Source organism: Nansenia antarctica (genome assembly GCF_963989245.1).
Source record: "Nansenia antarctica genome assembly, chromosome: 3".
NCBI lineage: Eukaryota > Metazoa > Chordata > Actinopteri > Argentiniformes > Microstomatidae > Nansenia > Nansenia antarctica.
This window is the reverse complement of record NC_137688.1, coordinates 21,644,704-21,656,878: the sequence shown is the minus strand read 5'-3', so window position 1 is coordinate 21,656,878 and position 12,175 is coordinate 21,644,704. Positions and strand designations below refer to the sequence as shown.

At 47.0% G+C, this 12,175-nt stretch overlaps 2 protein-coding genes across 2 annotated transcripts in view; both read right to left on the bottom strand.

Annotated features, from left to right (window-relative positions):
- Window positions 1–402: 402 nt before the first annotated feature.
- On the bottom strand, window positions 403–9,349 carry tcirg1b (T cell immune regulator 1, ATPase H+ transporting V0 subunit a3b). Its single transcript, XM_080525325.1, has 21 exons — window positions 9,226–9,349; window positions 8,278–8,399; window positions 7,991–8,069; window positions 7,683–7,822; window positions 7,350–7,445; window positions 6,974–7,035; window positions 6,744–6,870; window positions 6,259–6,341; window positions 5,883–5,976; window positions 5,068–5,280; window positions 4,617–4,767; window positions 4,340–4,479; window positions 3,997–4,154; window positions 3,793–3,883; window positions 3,569–3,687; window positions 3,132–3,345; window positions 2,901–3,011; window positions 2,689–2,781; window positions 2,443–2,563; window positions 1,771–1,942; window positions 403–1,604 (listed from the first exon to the last, which is right to left on the bottom strand). The coding sequence occupies exons 2-21, from the start codon at window positions 8,392–8,394 to the stop codon at window positions 1,511–1,513; spliced, it is 2,475 nt and encodes an 824-aa protein (XP_080381451.1). The 5' UTR covers window positions 8,395–8,399; window positions 9,226–9,349; the 3' UTR covers window positions 403–1,510.
- Window positions 9,350–10,256: 907 nt separating this feature from the next.
- The window catches only part of LOC308152363 (pre-mRNA-processing factor 19), a 6,223-nt gene continuing 4,304 nt past the window's right edge, over window positions 10,257–12,175 (bottom strand). The window contains exons 11-16 of the mRNA XM_080525327.1: window positions 11,632–11,787; window positions 11,423–11,492; window positions 11,153–11,326; window positions 10,872–10,954; window positions 10,552–10,657; window positions 10,257–10,365 (exon numbers count right to left, since the gene is read on the bottom strand). Of these exons, the coding sequence (XP_080381453.1) occupies window positions 10,268–10,365; window positions 10,552–10,657; window positions 10,872–10,954; window positions 11,153–11,326; window positions 11,423–11,492; window positions 11,632–11,787 (687 nt within the window). The 3' untranslated portion in view covers window positions 10,257–10,267. The remainder of the gene's footprint in view (window positions 10,366–10,551; window positions 10,658–10,871; window positions 10,955–11,152; window positions 11,327–11,422; window positions 11,493–11,631; window positions 11,788–12,175) is intronic.

The window sequence follows — 12,175 nt, the reverse complement described above, 5'->3', positions numbered from 1 at the left end:
AAAGAACAGTCAAACATGGTGGAGGTTCACAGATGTTTTGGGGTTGCTTTGCTGCTTCTGGCTCCGAATGCCTTGACTGTGTGCATGGCATCATGAAATCTGAAGACTGAGCTGTAGTTAATGAACAGGATTCTAATGTACATAGGTGTCCCGCTTGTCCAGGGCAGTGTGCAGGGCATAGGCGATCATAGGTCATCTGTGGATCTATTGGGCCGGTATGCAAACTGAAGAGGGTCCAGAGTGGAGGGAAATACAGCATTTGTCATGTACGAGCATTGAAGGACCAAGGAGATGATGAAATCAGGTAAGGAGGCACATTTCATGTCTCTAGTCTAGACAAAAACATACAGCTACACAAGACATCAGAAAAACTGGCTTTAATTTCAGTCCAGAGTTGATCAGTGATAGTGCAAGCAAGCAAAATGAAGTGAACTAGCAAACACATAGAACAATATTGGGTCTATACAACTGAGTGTATTTTATAAACTGCCCAAAAGATGTTACAGAATGCTAAGCGAGTGTAGCCAAACCAATTTCTCAGATTCCAAACATGATAACCAGAAGGGTAGATTAAAGGTAGACTCTGCAGTGTGACATCACACCTGTGAAAACCAAGTAACTTTCATCAAAGATATTGTAGTAAGCAAAAGGAAACGAGAGTGACATAAGATGACAGAGCACATGCGCCCATCGTATTCAACTTGACAATGTCATCTTTTCCATGTCTTTGGATTTGTAACTTTGGATGTTCGCTCAGTCGTAACACGCTCGTTTCTCTAGTCTGTTGCATCTCTGTTTTTGAATGTCTCTGGCACCGTCACTCCGCTCATTTTGCTATGACATCATATCCCAGAGTCATACTTTAAGGCAAAACATTTCTACAAAGATGCCACTGTTGTACATGAAGGAATGTCACATTTGCATTCCCTTGAATTAATTAGTTTTGTTCACTTCTGTAGTCAGTTTGGATTGGATTGACTGAGTTTCAGTTCCCTTTTCCTAATCAATGAGTACCAGGAAATTAGTACCACAAACCAAATACTGTATAATTCATATAACCATCATAGATAAAGCTTGGCAGTTAACTTTACCGCCTATTCTCCTCCAGAACAGATGTATAAAAACAGAACAGATGTGTGTCCCTTTTCCATTTGATTTCTGCAATGAGCCACAAAAAAGCATGAAAGTGAATAGCAACCTTTTCCTGAGTGATTCAGAATGATAGTAGACACAGAAGGTGTCATTTTCTAATTTGCATTCAGGTAACATACAGTAAGTTCAAGACAGGAGCTAGAAGGCTAGTGTTTTGATCTATCCACATGCTGACATTTGCAAATAAACAGTATTCCATAGTGCAAGTGCATCCTGAAAAAATTATACAAAAACACCAAGTTTACAAAAAAAAGAGCATTTTGAGCATCATTCATTTTGAAATGTGTGGGGGTGCCGTAAGTGCTGAACAAGATTCTGACTGATTAACATAACCATAATGACGTAATCACTTAAAAAATCATATTGCTGAGGGGGCATTGATCAGCGCACTGAAGGAGAATGGGCTCAGCTTGTACCCTGTTCCACTGTAGAACTTATTCTGAAACTCCACCCTGAGAGAAGGGAAGATGAGAAGGAACCATCAGGCAATATTCTACTGTAAACAATTAAGAAATAATTGGATTATCACACGCACACAACTCCCACTCATTCATTTTCTTCCTCAACACTCGTCGTCATCCACCTCCTGCCTTCCCTCCCTCCCTCCCTCCCTCTCACCAGTGCAGACGGAGTGCATGCAGGAAGGCTGACAGGCCCTCCATGACCAGCAGGATGGACACGGTCAGCACGGCGAAGGCTGCGAAGACTACAAACAGGACTACAGATCCCACATAGCCCTGCCAGGTGAGGGCGATATGCATCACCATCACCCACAGCACCTCCGACAGCTCTGTAGGGACGGACATGGCAGTCTGAGTATGAGCATTTGATGCAGAGTTACTCACTGTAGATCAGTGGAAAATGTGTATATGTGTGTGTGTGTGTGTGTGTAAATGGAATGGTAAATGGACTGCACTAAGTGCACTTATATAGTGCCTTATTCCAAAGTGCTTTACAATGGCGTCTCATTCACACACACATTCATACACCAGTGGCAGCAAGCCAGCATGCAAGGCGCCAGCCTGCTCATTGGAAGCAATTTGGGGTTCAGCATCTTGCCCAAGGACACCTTGACACGTGGCCAGCCAGGCATCTAACCGCTGAACCACCGACCTTGCGATCATTAGACACTGGCTCTACCTCCTGAGCCACAGCTGCCCCACAGCCGTGTGTGTGTGTGTACCTGTAGGTGAGTGTGTGTGTGTGTGTGTGTGTGTGTGTGTGTGTGTGTGTGTGTGTATACCTGTAGGTGAGTGTGTGTGTGTGTGTGTGTGTGTGTGTTAAACTTACGTGCGTGCGCCAGACTGAGTGCCCACAGTCGGAGGTAGGAGGCTGTGTTGGAGATGCAGCCAAGACAGTACTCTATGGTGTGAATGGCCTGGTGCATAAATACATCCGCAGCATCAAACTCCTACAGAAAGAGACAAGAGAAAGGAGTATGATAGCAAGAAAGGAGAGGAAAACAGTGGAGAAGTTCAACAGTATCACTAAAAGGAGCCCCCCCTCCCTCTCTCTGTCTCTCTCTCCCGGCCTTACCTTCTCTTCCTCTTTGTGAGTCCCTTCCTCCACCTCCCCCTGTTGTGCGTTGATGGAACCATTGTCAGCCAATAGGGGGCGTCTGTCTCCTACCTACAGTCACACAGGACGAGACCAAACCACATGCGGACACGTTAAGACATATTGTATAAGAACAGACGCATGAATCCAAGATACTTAAACCTGCCACAGATACCAACACTCATACTTACCGTGTGACGGTTTCTCCGCTTGTGTTTGACGTACTCGTAAGTGGGCTTTCCGAGCAACAGGACTGGAACAGAGCATAGAGCCACGAGCACCAGGACCTTCTGCACTATCATCTACAGAGGGAGACGGTTACTGTCACGGTCACACACGCGCGCGATAATCCAATTAGAGAGAGAGAGAGACAGACACACACACACACACACACACACACACACACACACACACACACACACCTGTCCTTCGTAGAGGGGTGGATTGTCAGCATTGACTGTGAAGAGGAACATGTCAATGAAGTGAATGAGGATGCTGGGGGCGGTGTCAGAGTCGGCGATTCCAAAAGCGATCCACTTGAACACGACCATGAAGATGAGGTAACCGAACAGACCCAGCATGAAGAGCAGCTCAGGGATCAGCACCAGGAACACACTGCTCACCTGGCCAAAGTGTCTAGAGAATGGGGGGAGGGGGAGAGAGAGAGAGAGAGAGAGAGAGAGAGAGAGAGAGAGAGAGAGAGAGAGAGAGAGAGAGAGAGAGAGAGGGAGAGAGAAAATATCAAACAATACATTTCCACAAAATAATATGAATGAGACTCATCATAAGTTACATCTCATCATAGCCTGATGCAATTGTGAAAGAAATATGAATAGTGAGCAACAAGATGGACACTCACTTGTAATTGAAGAAGGACAAGCAGACTCCGAAGGTCATGTGGATCACCCCAATGATGACAGACATCTTCATCTTGTAGGAGTTGAGGAACGTCAGGTGGTTGTTGGCCATGCCCCAAATCTAAAGGGGACACAACACGGGCGTTACCATTGTGACAGTGGGACATGAGGATAAGTAAGTATATACTGACAGAGAGAGAGAGAGAGGAGAGAGGAAGACACGTACCGGGTCAATACCAAAAGGATAAGGGCCAGTGAAGACCCCAGTGAGATTAGGGTTCAGAGTGAGGTACTTGACCTCATGAAGCAAAGCATTACTAAGAGAGGGACCAACACAAAACAGACCATAAACAAACACATGGAAGTGTGTGTGTGTGTGTGTGCATGTGTTCATGTGAATATGTGTCTGTGTACGCATGCGTGTCCTTACTTCCAATCGCCATTCTCGAACATGGGGCGGACGTGCCATGCGGAGCTGAAGGGACTAAGACCTCTGCTGAAGCACTCGTTGTAGATGGCCCCCGTGTAGATGGAGAAGAGCCCCATCAGCAGGATCAGGTAACGCCCTCCGAACATCATCCTCCAGATCTGAACCACACACACAGATACACCATCACCATTGTTCCTCATAATGACAGCGTCTGTCTGTGTGTGTGTACGTTACTTGTGTGTGTGTGCCCACCACAGTCGGTAAGTAGGAGGCTGTGTTGGAGACGCAGCCTACACACGTGTGTGTCTGTGTGTGTGTGTGTGTGTGTGTCTAGCGGTGTTACCTCATTGGTGTTGTTCTTCATCTTGGGGTTCTTCTCCTCCAGGACCATCCACAGAGCAGCCAAGGTCATGAGCATGCCGTGGCCCACGTCCCCGAACATCACCGCAAACAGGAAGGGGAACGTGATGATGGTGTACACCGCTACAGACAGGAAGAGGGAGAGGGAGAGGGTGTTCACTGGTTGGTCGATTATTTGATTGATTGATTGATTGATACTCGAGTAGCTAAATGTTCCCAGGGTGGGTCCACTAGTTAGACGTTACTGAGTGACGTGTTACCTGGGTTGACCTCGCGGTAGCTGGCCACCCCGTAGGCGTCCACGATGCTCTGGAAGCCCGCCGTGAAGGAGTTGGTGGGGAACAGGGTGGGCGGGGGGGTGGTGCAGGGCAGCCGGTTGTAAAAGGAGTCCACTCCACTGCCACTCTTCCTCTGAGGACAGACGGACGGACGGATACACACACTTAACACTTAACACACACCTGTACAGAACGTTCTAAAATGATTTGGCTGTAACAACATGCAAGAAAACACAACTGAACAGCCCCATCTTGCGCTGCTCCTCCAATCTAATCTTCCATCTTGCCTTTCCCATCCCCTTTTTTCTCTGTCCATCCATTTCCCTAAATCTCTCTCCTTCACCCTTACTCCCTCCTTCCTTCATTCCTCCAAAATCCCAACCACTTTTTTCCTTCCTCCCTCCCTCCCTCCCTCCCCTCCACTCTCTCTCACCCCTCCTTCTCTCAGGGCGCTCTGCAGTTCGGGCAGCTTGGTGACGGGGCACCAGGCCTCGGCGATCAGGCACTTGTCCGTCACAGAGGGGCTGCAGAGGTTGAGGACGGCTTGGACCGCCTTGCATTTCTGGACCCGCACTCTCCACTGGGGCAGCACCGCCACCACCCTCACAAGCAGCTGCTGGAGGAACTGCTCCGTCTCGGACAGGACCTGGGGATGGAGGAGGGGAGAACGTCAGAGCACGTCACACGGCTCCCAGCCTCGTTCCCAGACACTTTCGTCCCAAATGCACAAAAGGCTTTCTGGCGGACGAATGTGTCAAACTGTGGCCTTCAGTAAGCCGATAAACAGACGGACAGTGAAAACGGACGGTGTGTAGTCATTGGCTTTACATCAATCATCTCCCACAGCACTTGCACCCCCCCCCCCCCCCCCCCCAGTGCTTGCACACCACACTGATTCGGAGCGACGCCTCGCAGCCGTGTGACTCACTGGAATCAGGTAATGACAAACACTTTACTCAGTAAATTCACTCCCACTAAGGCCAGGTTGGAGTCGTATATGCACTGTGTGCAATAGCCAGGGGACGAGGTTACTGTATATGGCTGCTGGCCCTGGAAACGCAAATCATTTGTTTTGCGGTTCTGTTTTGCATGGCTCTCCAGCAACACGATGTTGGCGTCTACGCTGCTAGTAAATGACCTAACCGCAGCATGCATGTTGTCTTTCATTTATTTATTTTACTTGACTGGAAAAAAAACAACAACAATACAATTGAAATGAAATCGTCAGTGCAGCGCTGTCAGACTCACCGCTTTGAGATCTTCAATCCTGACCTGCAGTCCCTGCAGGATCTCCTCCCTCTCTGCTGCACTCTCAGGGTATGCAAAGGTCTGTGTATGGAAGCTGAGTGTGCGCGTTATCAGGAAAGAGAGAGAGAAAAAAAATCAGGTTCAGTATGATACATGGAACAATCTAATCTAACCTATAAAAATGTCACAATGACAAACTGACAGGTTTAGATTAGATTAGATTCAACTTTGTCATTGCAGAGTACAAGTACCAGACAACGAAACGCAGTTTAGCATCTAATCAGAAGTGCAAATAGTGATGTAGTGCAAAATAGATCAAATAGGATATGTAGGGGGGAGATTGTTCATCAGAGTATATGGGCATATGTTTACCCACCAATTACAAATCTTCTTGACTTTCTGTCCTATCTGTTCTCCCCAATAGGAGATGAGGAACACGGTCCACTGCACCATCTCCCCCTGCAATTGAATGACAAGCATCAGAGACATACTCATCCTTCTTGTTCACCACTAATATCAGCATCACTTCAGCATTACTTCACTACTATCAGTGTTACTTCAGCATTACTTCACAACTAATATCAGCGTTACTTCAGCGCATCAGCAAGTCCTTCAAAGTCCAAAGTTTGAATACATGAAATGCACCCTTCTTTTCTCCCCTCCTTGAAACAGTCACTCTCTAACATGAGTGGATTGATGCATGTAAGCTTTTCACTGTGTTGCTTTCTTACATCAAGTCTAGTCAGATCTGTTCATTCTTCAAGAAAGGGGGGAAGGAAGCATAAAGTATTGGAACATGACCTGGGCAATGTCCCCACATTTTCCTCTCTCTCTCTCCTCTCTCCCATTTTTTATTCTCACCGTGGTAGGATGTTCCAGCTTCTCCTCCATCTCTCTGAAATCCACGATGATGTAACCGCGGCACGCGCGCCATAGCAACCGTTCAAACGCAGGCACTTTCCATGGGTGGACCACACCTGCTACAAAACTGAAACAATAAAAAAAGACAATGGGGGCGATATGAGATGAGGAAAAGAGAAAGAGATGGCTCAATAATGAGAAACACAGCTTCGACCAATGGCGTCGTTCACCTGAGGTGGACGTCCTGACGGTTATCAAACAAGCCTGGAGTCTCCATGGTAGGGGGCGGGGCCTGTGAGAGAACCATTAAAAACAAAACTAAAAGAAAAACAATGTAATCATCAACATCTAACACATGTGTGTGTGTGTGTGTGTGTCTGTATGTGTGTGTGTGTGTGTGCGCGTGTGCGTGTGCGTGTGCGTGTGTGTGTGTGTGTGTGTGTGTGGTTGAAAGAATGGGCAATAATTTCGAGAGTGAAATGTGCTGTTACAAAGATAAGAGCCAGAGGAAACCACTATGGAAGTTAAGGAGCGAGGGAGAAAGAGAAACAGAGGGACAGGGAGGCAGACATGGAAAGAGAGTAAGGAGTGAGTTTTAGATCGGACCTGTGAGGCCGTGAGGGAGTGGGTCTGGGTGAGAACTCCTCGGTACTGGCTGAGCTGGGTCTGCTGGGCCCCGAGGCTGTCTCGGTTCCGAGACACCTGGTGGAAGAGACCAGCAGTATTAGTTGAACTCAAGGCTGGTAGGATTACCATACAAGCTCATCCACCAAGTGCAACGGTAGATGAGAGAAACATCAGGTGCGGTCTATCTATCGGCTTCCATACTATGAAATGGCACAATTGCCCTTCACTAGACATTCTACAAACTGCGGTTGTTCTATAATGGGTATGGACTGATGGGAAACCCCCACCCCCCCACACACACACACACTGCACCTCCTTCAGCTCCCTGGCCAGCCTCTCACTCTCCTCTTCAATGGTGAGCAGCTCTCTGGGCTGGGGGGCGGAGGGCATTGGGCAGGGGGACGGGAGGGGACCCCGAAGAGAGGACCGATTGATCTCCTGCTCCAGGAACGCTGAGGGGGAAGAGACAAAGGAAAGGAGAAAGCAGAAGACATAAAAGAATGTGTCAAAGATCATTTTCACGTGTTTATTTAGGATGGTTTAAGTGTTTTAATTGAGCAGTTGAGTTTTTGGTGTATGTGTGGTGCTGGAACTGAGCGACACTTGAGATAGTTACTCACAGAATGTTTTCTCCAGTTCCTCACATCTTCTCACCTCCCCCACAAACTTCCTCTGAAAGGCGTTCACGTTGGGATTCAACTGATTCAATGGACAGGGGAGAACACGAGAGGCAGAAAGTTATTCACACACAGTTAACATATCAAGACAATGTAAGAAGGAAATTAAGAACCCGATACCCGAGAAGGGGTTGAAAATGACTTTAGACTTAAATCCTATGGAATATATTACAAAATATACTCATCAAGGGCAGGATCTCCACAATAAGACACCAACTGGGCTAACTCACGTCTCTGAACTCCACCAGACCCAGTTCTCCTAGTTCACTGACACAGTTGTAGGCTGATCCAGACTGGAGGAAAAGCTGCACCAGGCAGACCTCCTCACTGCGGAACAGTGAACCCATGCCACCTGCAGAGGGCAGGAGATTGTTTGTTATTAAAAAAATAACCACCCTAAGTCGAGTTTGGACTGAGAGAGGTGGACTGGATCCAGGACAGATGGTTGAAAGGAAGGGAGAATCTTCAATGAAGATTCTTCAGGTAGGAAATAAGGAGAGATAGGGAGTTGAAATGGGGTGGTAAATCCAGACGACCACAGCCACTGCTGACTATGCATCAAGAACAGGTGACTGGTGACAGTTGAGGAAAAGGGAAGCAACAAGAGAGTTCCCCACTCTGACTAACTGAACATCACACGGACAACTAAACAGTGGAATTTCCAGTATTGTGCAGTCTACGGCTCTCAAGTTCAGTAACTACTGACATTCTGAATTCATACTTCCCCAAAAATCAGTCCTAAACTTTAAGGGCTCAACGCCATTTATGATGGTGGTTACGGTAACTTACTGACATTTCAAGCACATACTGAAAGCACAAAATGTGGGGGCATAAGTTTCGTTTTTCCTAGAGGCCCGCCACATGACCGTAAGGAGGACAGTGAATACATTCACTAACTTGATAAGAGGTATCAATTCTGTCTTTTGCCAGATGTCGCATTGTATCCAATAGTAGTTGACAAACATTAGTCTCGTCGAAGTCACAGAAACCTTCGCTGAGTTTTGGCAACAATGTTTCAGTGCATTCCATTACGCAAAACATCTAAATCAACAGTGAGGGTTAGTGTTGAGGGTCAGCAAAAAAGTTTGCAATACAATGGAAACAGCTTCACAGCTTGTTGACTGACCTCTGAAGAGGAAATCTCAGAGCTTCCACGTTGAATACTTGTTAAACGTTACCTGCTTTATTCGATCTGTCGGTGTTGGTTATAGCCCGGCGACCGCTGAAGAGTTGGTCGGGAAGACTGTTCAATGTGTTTGGACTGAGTCCTCGGTGCCACTAAGGTATGACTAACACTTCCCGTTGGCTCGTAAGTCACGTTACTTCGGGTTCTCACGTGACTGAAAGCATGTTTTCAAAATCAATTTCGGCCAAAGATTTAAAGGGGGATCATATATATGTGGCTAGATGTAGCTACTACCTTAGGTTTTCAACCCATTAAAGTTATTGGGTCCAGAATCTCTCAAAACAAATCCTTCCAAAACCACACTGTTACAACATGTACAAAGAGAGCACATAATGCCTTTATTGGGATCAAAAGTTATACTGGCCCTCAGACAAGCTAGAAAGACAACTTGGGGCAGACACAATACATTCCATTGATCAAGCAAATAGCTCGACATTACAAAAAGATTATTTATTGTATAAAAGGGTGGAGAAGGTTTTATCTTTTTCCAAAAATATCAATAAACATTGTTGGAAAAGGGTGGAGAAGTATATGAGGAAATAATTGTTGAGAGGCTAAACTTACAGTAGAAGACAAAAGAGAAAATACCAACAGAGCCAACCATACGGCCACAACTGAAAAGTAAACTAATGGGAGTCGCACAACATTGTTTAATGAGAATATGAAGTGAACATGAAAATGACTCCTGCACCTGTTCCTGTTCCTCCTCCACCCTAGGATCCTAACTAACTACAGATCAATACATTTCAAATTAGCCTACATGTTTTATGATTGCTGGCAAAAATGTCTGGAACTCTCTGGCTTAGGGCTCACATTTCAGAGATAAGGAACCTCAGTAATACAAGAAAATCACATAATTTCATATAAAACGCACATCTGCATGGTCACCAGTCCATTTTTCCAAAACAGTTGTGGTTCCAGTGTGAGCCCAATTGGTCACACAGGTCTAGTTGTAGTGAGACCGAACCACCACCTCCTCCCTATTTTATAGTGTCCCCCGCCCCCGACCCCCTTCCTCCATCTCTCCATCCAATCTACAGGCTGTAGAACTTGAGGCTTCTGTCCATTCCAGCGGAGGTGAGGAACTGAGCATTGCCACCGAACGCCACACCAGTCACAAGTCCAGTATGGTTAGGGGAGAAAATAAATAGACATGATTTAGATGACTCACTGTAGAGTAATACATGCCACTGACTAGACTGGGTTTCATTTCAAATGACTTGTGTATACAGTGTCGAGCCGAAATGTTGTTAGTGGTTCACAATGAACACACACGGTCAACTGAAGGTTGGTGTGAGGGAGGCGTTGTTTTCCTCACCAGAGAAGTTGAGGACCTCAGACCACTGCTTGCAGATGTAGACCCTGATGTCAGACCCACCCACGGCCAGGTACGTACCACTCTGGTCAAACACCAAAGACTTCACCTGAGAGAGAGAGAGATACACAACACACACACACACACAAAGAGTGAGTGGGGAGGCAGGGAGAAGAGCATGAATAACATTTTAAAACATGGACATCTTTACTCCTGAAAGCAAACAATACTCGTGAACCCATTCAGCTCATTCGAAGACCCACATCAGGCTGTAAAGAGAGATGGAAGAGGGAATTGTGTAAGAGAGGTTAATTGGGTCTTACCTCATAGTTGTTGTCCAGAGCAATGGTCTTGAAGTTCTTCAGTTTCCTCAGATCCCACAGCTTCACAGAGCTGTCCTGGGCCCCTGCAGTGTGGAGGGAGACACGGTCAGATCAGTCTGTTCAAAACAATCCCGACACGACATCTGGCTACAGCTGCATCCAAATGATCATGTGACTCATTCACAGGTTTTACAACAAGCTGCTGCGTTCAGTAACATTCCCAAGTTCGAGTTGAATGACACTGCTCTCAGGTAAAGGGGGGGGGGGGGGGGGGGACTCGCCTGTGGCCAGGTAGTATCCGTTCTCGGAGAAGGCAATGGAGGTGACCGGGCCAGAGTGGCCGGGGAAGTTGGCCACGTTGGTGCGCTCCTTCAGATCCCAAATCTTAATCTGGGAGTCCGCCGTCCCAGTCCCGAAAATAAGCCCATCAGGGTGGAACTGAGCACAAGTCAGAGCTGTGGAAAGGGAGGGACAGAAATGTGTGCGTGACACAGGGAACTAGCATCCCAGCACAGCGGCGCTTTCCAACACATATTGGTAGAGACACTCACCACAGCCAGCGGCCTCATCAGTGACTTTAGTAAGGACTCGGCCGGTCTGGATATCAGAGAAGGCCCAGTACTGAGACAAGGAAGGGAAAAAAAGAAAGAGGATGAAATCATAAAGCACTCATAATCAGGCACGTGAACTTTGTGAGTGAGTATATGACAAGTTTTGCAACACCACAGCAGACTCAGGTGATTGATACTGGTGGACTGACCTGGTCCTCGGAGGAGCTGAGCAGGTAGTCTCCGGTGGCGTGGAGGGAAAGCCCGGTCACGCTCGCCTCGTGAGCTCGGATCACCTGGACACAGTTGCCCCCGGTAACGGACCACACTCGGATGGTGCTGTCCGGAGAGGCGGAGAACACCACGGACTGGCAGGCAGAGAGGGAGGGAAGGAAAAGACAGGAGAGAGAAAGATGCGTGTGTGTGTGTGTGTGGGGAGGATGTCAAGTGAAGAGAGAGAGAAAGACGTTGGGAAAACAAAAACTAAGTTAGAGCAGGTTAACAATCTAACTACAGTAAAAAGATGTACCGGATATTTTATCAAGTCTTTCTTAACGTAACATTTTCCTGTATACTGACAATGGTCAGTGGTGGTCTGACAACCTCTATATGACAAGTTCTACACAGTCCTTTTTGATGTAGAAGTGTACTAGGCACCTGGGAGGGGTGGTAGATGACAGAGGTGACCTTCTTGGTGTGACCCTTGAGGGTGGCGACAATCTGCTCCTCGTTCTTATCAAACACCACCACGTTCTT

Bases quoted from the DNA above. Each gene is read 5' to 3' on its own strand.
- tcirg1b (XM_080525325.1), bottom strand. From the start codon at position 8,394: ATGGGTTCACTGTTCCGCAGTGAGGAGGTCTGCCTGGTGCAGCTTTTC. The intron at 7,823-7,990 runs GTGAGTAACTAT...CTTCCCCCTCAG, and splicing joins GGAACTGGAGAAAACATTCT to CGTTCCTGGAGCAGGAGATC. The intron at 2,564-2,688 runs GTAAGGCCGGGA...CTCTTTCTGTAG, and splicing joins CTCACAAAGAGGAAGAGAAG to GAGTTTGATGCTGCGGATGT.